Source organism: Nomascus leucogenys, chromosome 4, assembly GCF_006542625.1.
Source record: "Nomascus leucogenys isolate Asia chromosome 4, Asia_NLE_v1, whole genome shotgun sequence".
Taxonomy (NCBI): Eukaryota; Metazoa; Chordata; class Mammalia; order Primates; family Hylobatidae; genus Nomascus; species Nomascus leucogenys.
The window spans coordinates 139,951,717-139,970,940 of NC_044384.1; the positions used below are offsets into that span (position 1 = coordinate 139,951,717).

General features: G+C 51.6%; 1 protein-coding gene across 3 annotated transcripts in view; it reads left to right on the forward strand.

The window, feature by feature from the left end:
* FAM167A (family with sequence similarity 167 member A) overlaps positions 1–19,224 on the forward strand; it is a 46,719-nt gene that overhangs the window by 20,944 nt on the left and 6,551 nt on the right. For all 3 annotated transcript variants that reach the window (XM_030812379.1, XM_030812377.1, XM_030812378.1), the window contains one exon: positions 2,298–3,075. In XM_030812379.1, the coding sequence (XP_030668239.1) occupies positions 2,695–3,075 (381 nt within the window). In that variant the 5' untranslated portion in view covers positions 2,298–2,694. The remainder of the gene's footprint in view (positions 1–2,297; positions 3,076–19,224) is intronic.

The following is a 19,224-nucleotide window of genomic DNA, read 5'->3' on the forward strand; positions in this document are numbered from 1 at the left end:
AGACTTGTAGCAGTTTCCTACCCTGAGAGGAGCCCCTCACCCAGCAGTGGTAGCAGAAGTGGGATGCCCTCACCTCTGCAATGGGAGCCTGCTGGTGGGGGAAGGGGTGGGCCACCAGGGCTCCCATTGTCCATGTTATCTGCTCACAGAACTCAGGGAGGGAGGGTGCTGCTCATCCATCTGCAGTTGAATCGTCTCCCGGAAGCTTTGATGGATCTAATCAGAGGTCCCCTGCCAGGGAGAAGGAAGCCCTGTAGGTGCAGCTGCCTCAGACATGCTCAAAACAGATCCTGGCACCTCAGCAAGGAGGCAGACGGCGCCTGGGAGGGGCCCCAGAAAGCAGCTGATAAGTCTTTAGATTTGGACAGATTCTGACCGTGAAACTGCATAGAAGACTCCCATGAGTCCATTTCGCGTTTGTGGACTTAGCATGCTCAGTCTTCAGAGAGTGCCGGTGAGTTTTAGTTGTGCCAATCTGCTAGAGCATAGGAGGTTGGTATTTATCACCCCCATTTTACAGGTGAAGAAAATGAGGCATAGCAAGCCTGACAAGACCTAGAGCTAGGCCATCTGATCCCAACTCTAGTGTCTGCATCTGGAGACAGTGGTTCTCCACCCCGGCTGCACACTCAGATCATAGGGGAAGCTGAACACTGCTGTCTGAGTCCCATCTCAGACCAACTGAATCAGAATCCAGTTCCTCAGGGGGATTCTCGTTTGCTCCAAGCAGAGCTGGAGGTGACAGCAGGTTTCTCTGCTTACCAGTTGGGGTGGACTATTCCTTCTCATTCTCCATGGATGCCCCTTGCCAGGGCAGGCTCACAGCCTAGGGCGGCAGAGGTCGGTCAGCAGGACGTCCTTGGGTCACATCCCCACCGCAGGCTTGGGCTAAGGAAAAGGTCTGGACTGGAAAGTTCTGCTCTTCCTTCTTGAGCATCTGCGTGCCATGTCGGAGAGGAATCCCAGGACACCGCGAGGTGGTCCTGCTTCCTGTTCAGCTTTTGCCACCCTCATCTTAATTCTTTTCCCTCCTATCCTCACCTCCCTTCTGCCCAGTTCCCCTCACTCCAAACAAGTAATCATGACTATGGCTATTCCCTTTTTTTTTTTTTGGCCAGGACGTTTTTAGGCATTTACAAGTCAGTAACAATCCCTCTTGCTTTCTCCTTTTTCACCCCAAGGGTGGCCTACTCTCCAGGCTGCTGAGAATCTTGCTTTTCTTCATTTAAGCTTTATCTTGAACATCATCCATATCTATTCATTCTTTTTTATAGCTGCATGTCCCCCAGCACGGATTTTTTTTTTAAACACACCCTGAAAGTCCAGGGCTTACCGCCTGGGTCCAAATCAGATGTCTCCTACTCTGATTCACACATGTGCACTGCCCACCCCGTGGACCTTGGACCACAGAGTCTGGAGGCTGCGGTCTCTTTTTACTGTGTCTGTTGTTATGGGGTAGGAGCTGGGGCTTATGCCTCCTTTCTGGAGATGGGGAGGCCACATCAGATCCCATAGCTGAAGTCCTTACCAAACAGGTGCTGCCATGCAGGCACTTAGGTGAGCACGAGAAGCCTCGTTCTAGAACAATGAGTCACAGCCTGTTCGTTTAGCCATCCAGCCCAGGTGCCACTGCTTTCTTCCCTCCACAGCTGCAGGTTTATTTGTTTCTGTCTGTGAAGAGGTGAGGTAAGGTGTTCTTCTTGGAGGAAGAAGCTAGGAGTGTGGAGTAAGACCTGGATGTAGAAACTGCTGCTGGAGGACGGGACCTGTGGTGGGTGGAGGTGGTGAGGGGGCAGTGGCACCTGGATGGAGCAGACACACCTGAGCCTGCGTGGGGTGCGGTTGCCCTGCTGGCTGGCTCTGGGGACCCTCCGGCCATTGCCACAGGGAGGAGAGACCTGTGGCCTCAGATTCAGACAGCCTGAGCTTGTCCCCACAACTTATTGCTGGGAGTTCTCAGTGAGTCATTTAACTTCTAGGAGATGTGGGTTCCTCGTGTGTGAAATGAGAATAAAAACAAATCCCTGCAGACTTGCTGGGGGCATTAAATAAGACAGTAGAGGTGGACTCATTTTTATATAAATGGTAAAACACTACACAATTTTTCAATTGGTCATTAACTTCTCTGCATTGAATTAAGGCATTGAAATGACCTCACTTCTGTCGCGGACTAGCCATAAGAAGCACAGTCACCAGTCCACTCTGAGCCTCAGTTTGCCTTCCTGTGGAGTGGACATGCCCGCCTCTCAGTGGCAGGGCAGGGATCGGGACTGATGCGGTTCTCATCCCTCCCACAGGGTCTCCAGCTACCTGCCCTTCCCGAGAGGAGAGAGCTCTGGGCCTTCTTCCTGCCAGTCTGGTCTTCGAGTGCGTTCAGGACAGATAGACCTTGGCACGAGCTGCCCCGAGATTCCTGCGACGCTGTCTTTTCCTGCCTTCTGTGGAGCGTGGCACCCACAGGATTCCAGGACGGATCATAGACCCAAGCCTCCAGGAGGGCGCCCTGTGCGGCTCACTGCGCGGTCCCTCTCAGCTCCCCTGCCACCCAGCCTCCGAGGCCGGCTCCTGTCCCGGAAATGCCCTCGGGCACCTGGATGAGGCCATCCCAGAGCGGGACCCAACTGTGCCACCCACCAAGCCTCCCCCTGTGCCCCCTGCGCCCTCGCATGTCCGGCTGCCAGGGCAGACTGTAGAATGTCTGTGCCCCAGATCCACGTGGAAGAAGTGGGTGCAGAAGAGGGGGCGGGAGCAGCCGCACCACCCGATGACCACCTCCGGAGCCTGAAGGCCCTCACCGAGAAACTGAGGCTGGAGACCCGCAGGCCCTCCTACCTGGAATGGCAGGCCAGGCTGGAGGAGCAGACCTGGCCCTTCCCGAGGCCAGCTGCGGAGCCACAGGCGAGCTTGGAGGAGGGGGAGCGTGGGGGGCAGGAGGCCTTGCTCCCCTTGGGAGAGACCGGGCAGCACCCCCCTCCTGCCAGGAGTGCCAGCCAAGGCGCCAGACCCCTGTCCAGTGGCAAGCTGGAAGGCTTTCAGAGCATCGATGAAGCTATAGCCTGGCTCAGGAAGGAACTGGTGAGTGGCTGCCCCCAAGAATCCCCAGAAAACAGGAGTTGCCACCGTCTCTCTGTGTCTTTTTCTGTCTCTCTCTGTCTGTCTCCCCACCCCCCCATGTATTTCTTCCCCTCTCTCTACCCCCCAAGTGCACATCTGTAATCTTCCCACGAGTTGAAGGCAGGCCTCATTTGTGTGTGGCTGGGGGTCCCAGGGGTCATCAGCCTCTAATTGCAGACACTAATGGAGGAAGCAGGTGTTTTCTGGCAGAACCTGAACCCCTGTTAAGCTGTACCCCTCTCCCCCCAACACCGCTCCCAGTACTGGACTCTGGCTCCTGGGGTGTGACTGCCCCTCCCCCTGCGCTGGAACCTCCCCACCGTGTTGTCCACCCCAGCTGCCTGCCACTGTGGGGACCACTCTTCTGCATGTGAGCGGCCTCTTCCTGTGCTGGGCGCTGGCTGGGTGGCTCCATGGGGCACAGTGGCTGGGGTGTGGCTGTGCAGGGCGCTGCTGTGAGGAGCTGGCTCGGTATGGAATGTGCTCGAGTGGTGAGGAGTTGTGGAGCTGCCCAGAGCCGGCGGGATGGGTCCTGCCTGGGGAGAAGCTCGTTGAGGAGGCTCAGAGGAGGAGTTGGCTCAGAAGTCAGGGCGGGGCCAGGTGTGAGCTAAAGGCACATTGCGTTTGAGCTGGGACCGCAGCGCGGTCACTTTCCTGCCCATAGGCAAAGAAGACTCCCAATAGGAATCTTTAGTGCATGGCGACTCAGCCTGAGAACAGGGTGGGAGTGCAGAGCTGGGTGCCCTGTCCCCTCCCACCACCCCAGGGGACAATCACCCATGTCTGGCACGACAGCCTCTCAGCAGCACCAGGCATGAAGCTAACCCTGCCCCAACTCTCAACCCCTGCCCCACCCCGTCCCCTGAGGCCCAGGTGACACCTGCGAGTCAGGCCACTCTGGCCACAGGTGAGCCAGCCATCAAGGGCAGCTGCCTTCCAGAGCTGGCAGTGGCTCTTGGGTCAGCTAGGTTGGCTGAGGCCTGCTTGGTTTGTTTTGCAGAATCCCGAAGACTAAATCCCCATGAGACCTGGAATGTCTCAGGGGCTGAGAGAATCCACTGGGGTTTGGAGTGGGGCAGGGCTCAGGGACGCAGGGATCTGATTGATTAATTGGAAGCCTGTTTGGGTTTTAACACTTGATACCGAGAGTGCTTCTCAGAACACACGATTCTCTTATGTCCGTCTCTCGTAACCAGAGGGTGCACATGCTGTCGGCTTCGGAGAAGATGAGGCACCTGCGGGTTTGAGCCGTATCTCTGGGGTGCTCTATCACCCCTGGTGCTCTTGGTGGGGGGTATAAGAGGTGAGCGGAGGTGCACAGTGCCCCAGGACAGACCACGCGCAGCCCCCAGCTGCTCTTTGAATGGCTGAGGCTAAACTGCTTTGATTTGCTTTCTTAAGAAGGAACAAAAAACATTCTTGTTCATCAGAGATATAATTTGTTGGTTTCAAGTTCATTTGAGATTTTATTGCCTGTGGGAGCTGAGGCTTTTACTTTTTAAGGAAGTTAGCATTCCACATAGCGCCCACTAGGATGGAGCTTCCTAGAACTTGTCCTGCTCATCGTCCTTTAGTCCCCTCACTCTGGCATGTACTAAAACCACCTGCGGAGCTTTTAGGACTCCCAAAGCCTAGGCCACACCGAAGACCAATCCAGTGAATGTCTGGGGGTGATAACCACACGTGTGGTTTTTAAAGCTCCTGCGTGCTTCTAATGTGCAGCCTGGGCTTCGAGTCTACAAGTCATGCTCGCATCTCCTGCCAGGCCTGTGAGCCAAGCAGCATGAAGTGCCCTGCCCAGTGTGCTGGCCAAGAGAGGAAGGTGGCCCAGGGTGAGGCACAACTGTGGGTGATGTGTAGAGCCAGGCTCCATAGGTCAACAGCAGAGCAGAAATTGTCAGGACTAATCTGACTGCCAAAGGCTGTCGTACATAGGGTAAAGGGAATATTAGCATTATTAAAAGTGCTTTATATTTGCACTGTTTCCACTCCTCTAGCCACTTCCCTGTGCCACCACGGGTGCGTCCTGTGTGCCAGGCACTTCGCAGGCATTACTCACCTCTTCTAATTGTTGGGTGACCTTCCTGGTACCCCTACTTTTCCTGTTTGATTCCAAAAAATGTAAATCACAAAAATGTCAGCAGGCAACAGAATGCATGCGGGTGGGGGCAGAGAGAGAAACAGGATTGAATGAGTTGCAGCCTCATTCCGTGATCTCTGATTCTTACAGGAAGGCTGCGTGATTGCCCTCACTGTGTCCATTTTATGAATGGATAAACAGGTCCACAGAAGTCAGGTGACCTGCTTAGGATGACATGATGAGGGAGCGACAGAGCCGGGGCTGGAACTCATACAGAGTAGCGAGCTATGGGGAGAGAGGTAGAAGGTGAGGCTTATGAGGTAACCCAACGCAGAAGGTTCCATTGGGCATGCTCAAAGAGCAGCGACCAAGGAGATGCATGCTCCAGAAATCATCTTCGTCGCAGGATAGAGAATCTCTCAGAGCATTGACTTCCAAACTCTAATGTGCATGTGGGTCCCTGGGGCGCATGTGCAGATGAAGATTCTGGTCCCTTTGGTTGGGAATGGAGCTTGCGCTTTCGAGTTTCCAACAAGCTCTAAGGTGACGCTATTCTGTTAGTCCCTGGGCCACACTTAGATTATCAGGGAATGAAAGGAGGGCGAGACCAGGGCCAGGGGACCAAGAAGGGACCTCAGAGGACAGACCCCGGGATCCCCAAGCGGGAGCTCTGAGTCCTGTCTGTCGTAACTGCCCATGTGGCTTGGGGCTCCGTCGGTGAATGGGCCTCAGTGAACAAACTCCCAGCATCCCACCCTGAGTGGTCCAAGAACCACACTCGTTCAGAAGATTGCAACTCTGAGGCCCAAAGCAGACCAGACACAGACTGGCAGGCAGGCAGGCTGGACGTGCAGTTCCGCCTGCTGCCGGGATTAGACAGCAACTTGCAAAACCCTTTGATTGGATTGAAAACTGAGAGTTCAGTGTTGGTGAACAAACACATTCTGCTCTGTTTAAGTCTCAGTCAAAACGTTAAACTTAATGCCATGGTTTCCCTCATTCATCGTCTTAACTCATTGAAGGCACCTTTAAAAAACCTATTCTTTAACTCAGTGAAAGTGATTTGCATAACCTTTTTTGTCGTATTTTAAGCCCAGAAGGAGGTTTTTTCTACATCTGGGCAAGCCCTTCCTACAGATTTGTTAGGCTCAAGTGCAAATGTGTTGTTTGTTCTCACGTGGCCAAGGAAATCGATTAGAAATCTGTAATTCCCTTAGTCGTGTGCATATTTTCCGTAACTCAAAGGGAGTTTTGACTGCAGGAGAAGGCAGGAGAAGGCAGACTCTAACCTGTCCTCTGACCACCTAGCAGCTCTCCCAGGGGGCAGTGGTCAATGTCACCTCAACCAGAGGCCGGCAGTGCTGGGTCTGGAAGCATCATCTTAATCTGCTCCCACCTCCTGCAAGAACAGCTAAAAGGCAGAATGACTGCCTGACTGTGGCTTATTTCTGAGGCTGGGAAGGATCCTAACAGCTCTCAGGGGTCAGCTGTCCCCCTCAGCTTTCAAGGAAAGGACTGTCACTCCTGACGCCCCCAGGGATCAGCAAGTAGTTCAGATTTTCCTTCAGGCTAATGCGTTCGGGATTCAAGGCTGGTGGAGATCCTCCAAGCCTCTTAGTGCGACTCCCAGCTAAGACGGCCTGACCTTGGGCTCCGCGGGCGGAGCTGGAGATGTGTGGCTCTCTGGCTGTGGCAGGCAGGGCTGTGGCCACCTGACTCCTCCAGGCAAGGCCCAGTCTCGCTGCTCCTGGGACACTGGCTCAGGGGAGTGGCCGTTGTGCCGCTGCAGTTCTAGGCTGCTAAGGTCACCAGAAGGTCACAGCCCCCAGCTTTCACCTTCCAGGCAGCTGAGTAGCCTGGGTGGGAGTGGGGGGAGGGCATTGCTTGAGGAATTAGGGGAGCTAGAAAGAGCATGACCTGGTGCTGTGGGATTCTCTCCTCTCTAGCTGAGTCCGGAATTCAGAGCATTCGCACACGCCTCTGCCCGGGCTTGGGTCCATCAGCCAACTCCCTGGGTGCTCAGCACAGGGGAGCAGGGACCCTCCTTTCTGTTTTGTCTCTTCATTCACACCCACAAGTTCCCCTTGCCAACCCGGAAGTCAGAGAAAAGGGGCAATAAAGTCTTCCATGTGGTTTATGCAGTGCCAGGACGAAAACCAAAACCTTCCGGCTTCCTAATGGGCAGTTTGTTGTGAGAAGCCCTGAGCACCCACTGATATTTTTCTTTTAGTTTCACGCAGGTGTGTGATTCCCTGCAGACACCCCCTCCCGCCGTCTCCTCCCTCCCCCTGCACCAAGAAGGTGTTTATGGCTGTTAGAAAGAAGAGAACCTTGACAAGTTTTCATCACTTAGGGCCTGTCGTGGCAGGAGGCCTGTGACCTAAACTTAGCTGGCCCCACTGTGGCCACAGCATGGCTTCGAGGGGGCTGCCCTCTCCCTGTTAACCCTCTGTTGCCTGTGCTGCCTGCTTGGTATGCACAAGACTCTGGTATGTCAGGGGACAGCCCTCTGAGGCTGCTGTCATCCATGTGTGCTAAGCAGTGTGGCGAAATGGCAGGTCATACTCACCAGGTGTCTTCTGATGGGCATTGGGCGATACAGCCAGGTTGATACCCCCATCTACAGAGCCTTCCATATCCACTATCCTGCGAGAAGGCTGGGAAGTATTTGCTATTCCCATTTTACAGAGGAGAAGACTGAGGCTCAGAAAGGTTGTAGAAGTGAGGGACAGAGAGTTTAGAGCAACTTGGCCAAGGTCATATGCAAGGATGTGGCTAAGCCACGACACAGACACACATCACTTGGTTCTGGATCCAGATCTCTTTCCTTTGTTCTGGGCACATCAGATGTCCAAGTCAAGGGGCCCTGAGCTGCCAGAAAGCCTGTGCTTCAACCCTTCAGAACAGGATACTTGTAAAAGGTCACACAGGAGGTTGCTAGCAATGCCTCGTAACAACCATTTGCAGGGACTGGGCAGCTGTACTGTTTCAGGATGAAGATAGCAAGTTGCTCAGAGCCATCGACGAGGCACTGGCTGAGCGGGGATTTGGTTCACAAGAGAATTTCTAGTCCCATCCTCTGTTCACGCAAGGCTAAGTCTTCTCTGCATAGCCCAGGGCTTTCAGCCTGTCTGGCACCAGGCCTGCAGGAGGAAGATTCCTGTTCTATTCATCTGGGCAGATACGGCCTCTTGGGGGTTACCAAAGAATGTATAAACAAAAGAACCAGGAAAAGAAATACACCAAAACTTGATGATGTTTATTTCTGAGTGGTAATATTATTCTTTTGACTTTTGTATAGTTTTCAAAGTTTCTAAAATAGGAATATATCATGTATAATCAAGGGGAAAAGAGATTATTAAAAGACCAAAGAAACAAAAGTGCCAGCACCAGGCTCTTCTCTCCCTTACCAATGTAATCGGTACGCATTCTTCACCTTGTACTCTACAGATTTTTTTAAGGCACAGAATCTCCTAGAATAAAATAAAAGTAAGGCCTTCCATCTCCCAACATTCCTGTTTGATGTGAGAGCTGACGAGGTGGGACTGCTGGCCAGGGAGCTGCAGCTGACCCCAACCGGGAGGTCCTGCCTGCTCTCCCTTTCCTGGCTGTCTTGCAGGGTCAAGGAGAAGGGAGTTGGAGGATCCCGACGGCAGCATCTCACCAGAATAGCAGCGCAGGGCGATCCCGGGGCTGTGAGAGGCAGACTGGAGTCTTTTCATTCAGCCCCGTGTCCATTCAGCACTACCAGCCTCCACTGGCCGCCTGGCTTCCGTGCTGGGGTAGGGTAGGGTGAGGCCAAGGTGAATGGGTCAGGGCTCCTGTCTTTGTGTAGTTCCCTTCCAAGGAGAAGACAGGCACATAAACACAGCGGTACGGTGTGACAAAAGTTATAATAGAGATGCAGTAAGTTGAGTTGTGAGATGATCCGGTGAGCTGAGGGCTGTGCTGAGTGGATGATGAAATTAACCAAAGGGAAATATGCAAATTCCTGACTTCCTCAGCAGCCAGATCCATGCCTGTCCACGTAATTGCATTAAGCTTCTCCTTATTTCCTATTCGTGTTTCTATAATAATAAACCCAATTCCTCTGATGGGCACCTTCCCCATTATAACAGCACACCACAGTATGGGGTAGTGACTACTGGGTGAGGCACCCAGAGTGTTTGCTAAAAGTGCAGATCCCTCCCAGCCCTCCATGGAAATTCAGATTCCATAAACCTGGGGAGGTGTTGGAGTTTTAACAAGTACCTGCAAGTGATTCTAATGCAACTGGCTCATTAACTGGTCAAGAGTGCACTGGAAAAAGCATAATATGCGTGATTAGATTCAACTTCATGTCAGATTCTACCAGATCCTAGTTGTGTGCCTTTAGGCAAACCAATTAACCAAGGCTTCTTGGTTTTGTGATTGTAAAATGATGATAATAAATCCCTACTTGGCAGTGCGTGGAGCAGGGAGGAGGGGAATGAGCGGCATTAGGACACTGAACAGTTGCTGGGCCCCCGGGATGGTTGGGTGCGGTGTTATGCATGTTTATACACACGCCTCACATCATTCAGTAGCCACAGCAATCTTTCCGGGTAGGCATGATTACTATCCCCATTTCACAGATGAGAAAACTGAGGTTAAAAAACTTGCCCAAGATCAATCAGCAGAGCAGGAATTTGAACTCAGATCTGCCCGACCTCAGAGCCCTGCAGTGGGTCTGGATTCACCCACAATGCCGTAGGAAACCATGAGGCCCCTGGCAGCTGAAGCCCAAAGCATGTTCTTCCCAAGAAGACAGGAACCTGAGTAATAGAGTATGAAGTGACTTTGGAGAACAAAACAGCCTCAAACTAGCCTGGAGGGTGGGGCAGAAAATAGATTTGCCTCACTTCCCTTTGGAGGCTCAGGCAGAAATGTATAGCAACTGCATGTGCCTGGGAGCCCTAATTAATCCCACAGGGCCCCACTCCAGCAGCTCATGTCCTGCCCTCAGCTCTCCCTCCCTTGAGGTCAGCAGCCTGCTGACACCTTCCTAGCTGGTTCTCGCTCAGCATCAGATGTGAAGCTCCCGCTACATCTGTTTCCAAACCAGGGGATAGAGAACCCGAGAAAAGCCTAGAAATCCCAATAGTTATGCCCCAGGGGTCTTCTGAGGGCTCTCGGGTGACACCAGGGCACTTCGGCACTCTTTCCATAGGACAGTTGTCACGTTGGCTAAAGCTTCCAGTTTCATGTAATGAAGCCCCAATTCCTGCCTGCAGATGGGGGAGGCCTTCCTGCAGGTAGAATTGAGAAGGCCATGCAGGGGAGTTCCTGTCAGAGCAGGGAGGCGGCCCCTGTTAGAGGTGTCTCCTCTCCCTCCACCGTCTGGCCCAGAGACCCCCAGCAGCGTGGCTGAGCTCACGGAGGTGAGGGAGGCAGCCCTTCCATGGCTGAGCTCACGGAGGTGAGGGAGGCAGCCCTTCCTGCAGGTCTTGCCGGGCGCCCAGCAAGAACAGCCGTGTCTGGGCCGTGCTCACAGCCTGGCAGGAGCAGCAGTCCTGGGACTGGCTGCTTGGCCTCACGAGGGCCCCCACTTGCTCTCCAGGGGAGTGGCAGGGAAGTTGAGGAAGGCCTTGGCCCCTAGTGGCAGGCCTGGCCCTCCTCATGTGCAAGCTAAGGACACCCCTGAGCGGGAGGGTCCCCCCCGCATCTCCAGTCTGAAGTGCATTGGCATTACCAGCCCTTTGACGCGGGCAATACTTGGTGATAGAGACGATAACACAGCCCTACCCAGCCCCGGACCGTGCTTGGTGACGTGTGACAGGCAGTGCAGTTGTCAGAGATAAGGGAGCGCTCATAAAGGTGGGTGAAGCTTGGGCTGGGGACCCACCCTGAGCCAGGCTGTGAAGAGCAAAAAAAGGCTCCCGCAGGAACCCCGCACCCAGGAGGTGGGGCAAGCGCCACATGGGAAGTAAAAGCGTAATTGAATGGTTTGCTCTGTGGTTCTGTGTATGAAGACGAGACACAGTGGAACTAGTAATTCCGGAACTCAATGTTCTGTACAAAGTGTATGTATATGGGCTTATTTAATTCTTACAAATGATCAGTAGTGTGCCCATTTATTGTCAGTTATTATCAGTAAGTGGGTACTATTATGCTCATTGAGCAGATGAGGAAATTGAGGCTTAGGTGTGGGGTGGCTTGCCCAGGGTGGCGTCACCAGTGAGTTGAGGAGAAGGACTTTGAACCAGGGGCTGCTCCTCTGTCCTTTCTACTGGCTGCCTCTCCACAGGCCTGGGGGCAGTGGGAGATCCCAGAGGGTGGCGGTCAGCCCGGGTAGCAGAGGGAGGAGTGATTTCTCCAGGACTGTCCCAGCCATGGAGACAGGTACTGGGTAATGGAGTGTGGAAAATCAAGACTTGGCTCTGGGGAAATTTGACTAACGGATTGATTCATTGATCCATTCATCTAACAAATGGCTTTTGAGCACCAGAGCATGCCCCAGGCACTGCGGTGGCCCCAGCCTCTGTCTCTCCCCTGGTGTTTTGTCATCTAGTGGGAGACACATGATAAAAAATGAAACCGATGCCCAACACGTGGGTGCCATGGTGGAGGATGCATGGAGGGGCAGTGGTAGGAGGCGCCCCTGCGGCTGTCATCCCCTCTGCAGGGAGGGGGACAAAGGCTGAGCTGGTCCTGAAGGGTGACAGGTGGAGAAGGGACCACAGGGGAGGGGACAAAGCCTCTGTGTGGCTGCCCTGCGGGGGCAAGGGCATCAGGGTGGGATAGAGGAGGCTGGAGAGGTCAAGGGAACAGGAGGGTCCCAGGATACCTTTGAAAGGTTAGAAGAAGCAGGGAGACCTGCCCATCAGCCTCTTGAGTGGAGACAGATTGAGCGAGGGGGAGGCAGGCACGGAGGAGGCCCAGATGCTGGGAGCAGAGGTGCAGAGGACCCAAGTGCAGGGGTGGGTGCCAGTGATGCTGATCTGGGCCTGCCCTCACCCAGCCAGCAGCAGTCACATCTCTCCCCCTCTCTCTCGGGCACAGAATGTCTTCCTTGCGTGTATAGTTTCCAGAAACTCCTCACTTCCAAGATGCAGTCTGATGGGAGGGGAGGAAGGTGATCAGCATCCTCTCTCTGTGAAGGGCACATGCCACCTGTCCAGAGTCACTCATGTCATCAGAGGCTGCACTAGGACTGGAACCCAGAGCCCCTAGCGGCAGATCTAGGGGCTCTTCAGAATGCATCACTCTGTCCTTCCCAAAGGCCAGCCTCACCCCTGAAGGTGTAGTTTGGCCCACACCTTCCAAGTTTGAAAAATCAAAGGCCTCATCACAGAGGTAGAGCTTAACTCTTGCTGCAGAGTCCTCAGCAGGGCCCGAAGAGCCTCCTGCTCTCTGCCCGGGTCTGGGGCTGTGGTCTCTCCCTCCCAGCAAACTCACCATTCCCCAGGGGGCACGGGAGCCCCTGGCAGGGAGGATCCCTGGAGGCCTGGCTCAGATGGAGTCATCTTGCTGTCTCCTTCCTGCGTTCAAGTCAGCCCAGTGACAGGAGCCATTGCACCTGCCCCCCTCCCACCCACAGCCCCAGGCCAGGGGCCTGAAAGAGAACCCAGGACCAACCGGGCTCAGAGTCCCTGCCCTGCAGGCCCTGGGCTGCAGAGCGTGAGTGTGGCCTCCGCTCGCCAGGAGAGTCAGCTTCAGCTCCCTCCCGCTGGGCTGCAGCCTCCCAGAATAGAGACCTTTGCGAAATAAGCTCCAGCCTTCCTCTGGAAATCAATTCACAAGACCAGCCTGGTTCCTAGGGGTGTTTGCGTTTCTTTCTTCACATTTCCCCAGAAGCTCCAGTTGCCCTTCAGCAGCGCGCTTGAAGGGCACTCCTGCTTTCTTTCCTGCCAGCGTTAATCTGACTCTTTCTCAGGGACCAAACCCGAGATCATGTAATACAATTTTACCCAGGCTTCTAAGTGGATTTTCCTGCACAACACTGATGAAAATAATAAGGCAGACCTGCAGGTGAAGTTAAATAAGATAAGGAAAGCGATTACACAAATTGTTTCCTGGGTTCAAGAACTGTGAGTCTCATTCCCAAATCGTGGGACAGTGGAACATGTACTGGGCCTGCACGCACAGCTGGCAAAACAGCGTGGATTTTACACGCAGCCTCTTTTCAGCATGCATCAGAGACTAACTGTAGCTACTGGGCTGGGGTAGGAGAGATAAGAGCCCGACTTGAAGGGACCAGACAAAATGCCCTTTGCCACCTTGGGATTCTGTCTGCCTGCCCAGTTCTGAGGTGATTACCATGCTCTCCAGGACACGCACTCTCTGGCCTCTGGTTGGCCCCTGTGCACTGGGATTTCTCTCCAGGCAGCTTTAAAGATGCGTCCAGAAACCTCTGCCCTAAACGTGTTTTCGGATTTGCTGCCATCACAGCCCTTATTTCACCAAACTAAAAGAACAGAGGGTTCCATAAGCCAAAGTGCACAAAGCCACATTCTTCAGGAATGGAAGCATTAGACAATAGAAAAAAGACAAACTATTAATAGGGTTTCGGGTAAGACTTTTATTGGAAAGGGGAGGATTTGCCCGGTGGTCCGTGTATTGCCTTTATTTTAGGAAGCAGAAACCATGGTGGGTTAAAGGTAACACCTTCATAGAGTTGCTCCTTATGCTCCCAGTGGTCTGACAATTACATGTCCTTTGCTATTTTTTATTTTTTAAATTTTTAATCATACTTTAAGTTCTGGATTACATGTATAGAATGTGCAATTTTGTTATATAGGTATACACATGCCATGGTGGTTTGCTGCGCCCATCAACCCGTCACTTACATTAGGTATTTCTCCTAATGCTATCCCTCCATAGCCCCCACCCCTTGACAGGCCCCGGTGTGTGATGTTCCCCTCCCTGTGTCCATGTGTTCTCATTATTCAACTCCTACTTACGTGTGAGAACATGTTGTCTTTGGTTTTCTGTTTCTGTGTTAGTTTGCTGAGAATGATGGTTTCCAGCTTCATCCATGTCCCTGCAAAGGACACGAACTCATTCTTTTTTATGGCTGCATAGTATTCCGTGGTGTATATGTGCCATATTTTCTTAATCCAGTCTATCATTGATGGACATTTGGGTTGGTTCTAAGTCTTTGCTATTGTGAATAGTGCCACAGTGAACATACGTGTGCTGTGTCTTTATCATAGAATGATTTATAATCCTTTTGGTATATGTCCAGTAATGGGATTGCTGGGTCAAATGGTATTTCCTGTTCTAGATCCTTGAGGAATCGCCAATTGGAAAAAAAAAAAAAAAAAAGGATTTTGTTCTTTGCCAAAGGCCTGAGAGGCTGGCTGGGGTGACTCAACTGTCAGTGTGGGTTTCATGCTGTCCCTGGCAAAGGCTAGTCTACCATAGGGTGTGCATTTGGGAAAGGCAGCATTTTTGTAGAATTTGCATCCTTACTCAACATCCCGTGGCTGATCTGTGTTCCACAATGGTTGAACTAATTTGCACTCCCAACATCATAAAAGCATTCCTATTTCTCCACATCCTCTCCAGCATCTGTTATTTCCTGACTTTTTAATGATCAGCATCCTAACTGGTGTGAGATGGTATCTCCTTGTGGTTTTGATTTACATTTCTCTGATGACCAGTGATGATGAGTGTTTTTTCATTTGTCTGTTGGCTACATAAATGTCTTCTTTTGAGAAGTGTCTGTTCATATCCTTTGCCCATTTCTTGATGGGGTTGTTTTTTTCTTGTAAATTTGTTTAAGTTCTTTGTAGATTCTGGTTATTAGCCCTTTGTCAGATGGAAAGATTGCAAAAATTTTCTCCCATTCTTTAGGTTGCCTGTTCACTCTGATGATAGTATATGTCCTTTTTTAAATTTTTAATTGCTAAAATCTTCGGGCGGTTTTAGACCCATAGACATCAGTCCCTGGGATCAGAGAAAGTATTCGAGCAGACCTCATTGGCAACTAAGAATAAAAGTATTTGCTTCCCTTGAATGTGAAGAAATCACTCAGTGTTTTAGACCAAGCAAGTGAACACAGATCAGCCACGGAGTGTTGAGTAAGGATGCAAATTCCACAAAAATGCTGCCTTTCCCAAATGCACACCCTATGGTAGACTAGCCTTTGCCAGGGACAGCATGAAACCCACACTGACAGTTGAGTCACCCCAGCAAGCCTCTCAGTCCTTTGGCAAAGAACAAAATCCTTTTTTTTTTTTTTTTTTTTTTTTGCCAATTGGTCCAATACCTCCTTCTGTGGTCTCCATCTCCAGTAAACCCCCAGAGAGGCCCTTCTACCTCCCAGACTACTCTTCAAGGTCTCATCAGCTTCCAGTGTCACTCAGGCTAGAGACAACATCACTGAGACCACCCTCCAACTGTCCAGGCTGGGCCACCATTCCCCAGCACCTGCGGCCACGCTTGCTGCAGGCAGGCTGACCGGCCATCTCTATTTGCCCAGGACTAAGGAGGTCCCCTAGATGCAGGATTCTCAGTGCTAGAACCAGGTAGGTCCTGGGCACACTGGACTGAACTGATTGCTCTAAATTTGCAGACTCTGCTGTTGTTTTTTAAATGGTGGTAAAATACGTATAATATAAAATGTACCATTTTAACCATTTTATATGTACAGTTCACTAAATATAATCACATTGCTGTGCAGCCATCACCACCATCCATCTCTAGAACTTCATCCTCCCAAATGGAAACCCTGTGCTCACTAAATGCTAACTCCCCATCCCCTCTCCCCAGCCCCTGGCACCGCTGTCCTGCTTTCCATCACTATGAATTGGACTATGCTAGGAACCTCTTCTAAGTGGAATCGTACAGTATTTGGCCTTTAGTGGCTGGCTAATTCACTTAGCATAATGTCCTCAAGATTCATCCATGTTATAGCATGTGCCAGGATTGTCTTCCTTTTCAAGGCTGAATAATATTCCACTTTATGGATAGGCCACATTGTGTGGATCCATTCATCCATGGAGGACACTGGGTTGGTTCCACCTATTGGTGATTGTGAACATGGATGTACAAATCCTGGTTCTAGCTTTTGCCTTCATTTGTTTGGGGTGTGTATCTGCAGTGGCATTGCCATGTCATATGGTATTTCTGTTTAACTTTCCGGGACCCGCCATGCTGTTTCCCACACCTTTCTTAGGGCTTTTTATTCCACCCAGCTCCGAGGTAGGAGTCAGCTCTTCTGACTCCCCAGGTCCAGAGAGACCCCCCAGCAAACCACTGGCTTGGTGCATTAGACTTTTCTATGATCTGAGTGTCCTCAGCTGACCTTCCTTTTTTCCTCTCTGGGTCCTTCTTCCAGGGCCCCCCTGCCCGTCTCCTCCAGCCCCCTCGCCACACCCTCCCCTCACCAAGTAAAGCTTGGAAGTAAGGAAATCTCTATCCTCTTCCAGAGCCACTTAATTACCGTCTTCCGTGACTTAATCCTGCCCTTGGGGGTTTGCCTTCTACCTTGAGAAACAATCTGGCTCTATCTCTCTCTCTTTTTTTTAATTGGTCTTTAAAATTTTTTCAAAAAGACTTTATTGAGATAAACTTTGCATACAATTCACCCATTTGAAGTGTGCAGTTCAGTGGTTTTTAGTGTTCAGAGTTGTGCAAGCATCATCACATATAATTTTAGAACATTTCAACACTTCACCCAGGTGCAGCGGCTCACATGGTAACAAGCATTCTTGTCTGCCTCAAAAAAAACCACACATCTGTAGCACAGATCACAAGCACAGCTGTTTGAACGGGGCCACGTGTGGCTGCCGCCCTTCACTTCTTCCAAGCCTGGTGGGGACACCCTGTTACGGTGCTTGGACAGCCCCCGACCAGTGACATCTCTTCCCTTTCAACAAGTTCTGTGCCCTAATTATGGGGTTGCTGGGATAACAGGCTGCACCTCTGAGAATTCAGCAAGTGCTTTTGTTCTCAGACACCAGGCCTCGCTGGGAGCACGGACTGGAAATCGGCACATCCTATGGTAGAGCCTTTGCCAGAGACAGCATGAAATCCACACTGAGAGTTGAGTCACCCTGGCCAGCTTTTCAGGCTTTTAATGAGGGCTTAAAACTGGGAGGTCCTTACTGGGTTCCATGTTCTGTGCGTTGGCCTGGAGAGAGGGGACTTAAGTGATGGTGCACCTCTACTTTGATTTGGCCAGCATAATTCATATTTTCTACCATGCTATTTGTTGTCGAATTTCATTCTCACTGTCCTTGGAAGAGATGAGAAGAGGCCTTATCTCTTTTCTGTAGATGAGGACACAGAAGTTCCAAGTGGCAGTGACTTGCCACCCAACGAGTGAGGAGTGAAGCTCAGCTTGAACCTGGGTTCTAACCCAGGGCTATGGATTTTCCCTTTCTGCCGCCCCTGGGCCCAGCTCACCTCTGAGCAGACAGGAGCCCGGGAGAGTCCTCCAGCTCTGGGTGCTGACAGGCCCCAGTGTGGTCCAGATGCCACCATTCATAGGCTGGCGGGCCAGGAGCAGTTCCTTAACTTCTCTGAGACAGTTTCCTTGTCTGTAAGACAGACTAAAATCACACCTGCCATCTAGAGTTGTGGGAAAACGTGATGAAACAATCTATGTCAAACATGTGCGGCTGCAGCCAGGGCTGGGTTGTCATCCCTGCCTCCAAGGGGCCCCTTGGCAGAGCTTGAAGGGAAAACAGGAGGAGGGACTCCAGCCCCAGCTCCGACCTGCTCTCCTGAACTGGCGCAGCCCTCTGTGCCTTCCCTGGCAACCGCCATCCTCCCGACTAACTCCACACAGGACCAGCAAAGACACATGTTCACTGCAAATCTCTAAAAAGATTAATTTATAAAAAGCTGCGTAGCCATCAGAAACCAGAGGACAAGGTGCTAAGTGAAATAAGCCCGTCACAAAGGACAAATACTGTGTGATTCTACTTCTGTGAGGTTCTAAGAGTAGTCATATTTATACAGACAGAAAGTAGAAGGGTGGGTGCCAGGGGCTGGAGGAGGGGGATGGGGAGTTAGTGTTTGATGGATGCAGTTTCTGTTTGGAAAGATGAAAAGAGCTCTGGAGATGGATGGTGGTTGCACAATAACGTGAATGTACTTAATTGCCACCGAGCTGTACGCTTAAAAATGCTTAAGATGATAACTTCTATGTTTTATGGATTTTATCACAACTGGAAAAAAATTCTGGAAACACATTAAGCCTCTTAGTCCTGCACATTTTGCTCAGATTTTTTTTTTTTGCCCAGATTTCTTCAGAGTCTGTGGGAACTCGTGTGGATTTGGCTCAATTACAGCAGAGTGACCTCTTAATTGGGGCTCAAGTTAGTGTTTAAGGTGCAAAGCCACCTTTGCAAAATGCCTTTGTGGCCCAGGGAGCAGCCGAGCATGGGGCCAGCACAGCCAGGGCTCCCGCAGCACAGGGACAAACCCTGTTCTTTGGGGCAGGAGATGAGTTTGTTGATTTGTGTGCAGGGACCCCCACACAGTATGTATTGTGAGCATCTAAATGTTAGAACCCATAGTGCATCCTAGCGAGATGCTCACGCTGTGAGACGCCCTCAGAGCCAAAGCCCACTGAGGCAGTTGCGATTCCCAGCCCCCTCCTCATGGTCTCTCAGAGCCCAAGCAGGGAGACCGGCTGGACTCTCCATCCCTATTGAAGCTGCAGCTTTCTTTCTCTTTTCACCCTTACGCAGAATTGAATGCATCTGCACAGCACGGGCGTGCAACGCAACACCATCCAGGCAGCCTTTGTCCAGTCCATGGAAACTGACACAGGCCTTACTGTCAGCCCTCTTTCTAGCTGCCTCTGATGGGTCTTAAAGCCTAAATTGTTCTCTGACATTTGACCAGATCTATCAGCCACAGAAAAACAGCCCCTTCGTTCCTGCTGGTCCACAGAGATGTGTCCACCACAGCCTGCGTCTCACAGATAGTCTTAGACACCTGGCCACAGCCCAAATTCCCCGACTTTAAAGGATCTTTTCACACCAAAGATGCAATTCCTGGGGCCAAAGCTCAAATCTAGACCATAGGGTTCCGAGTTTTTCAAAAAGATGTAT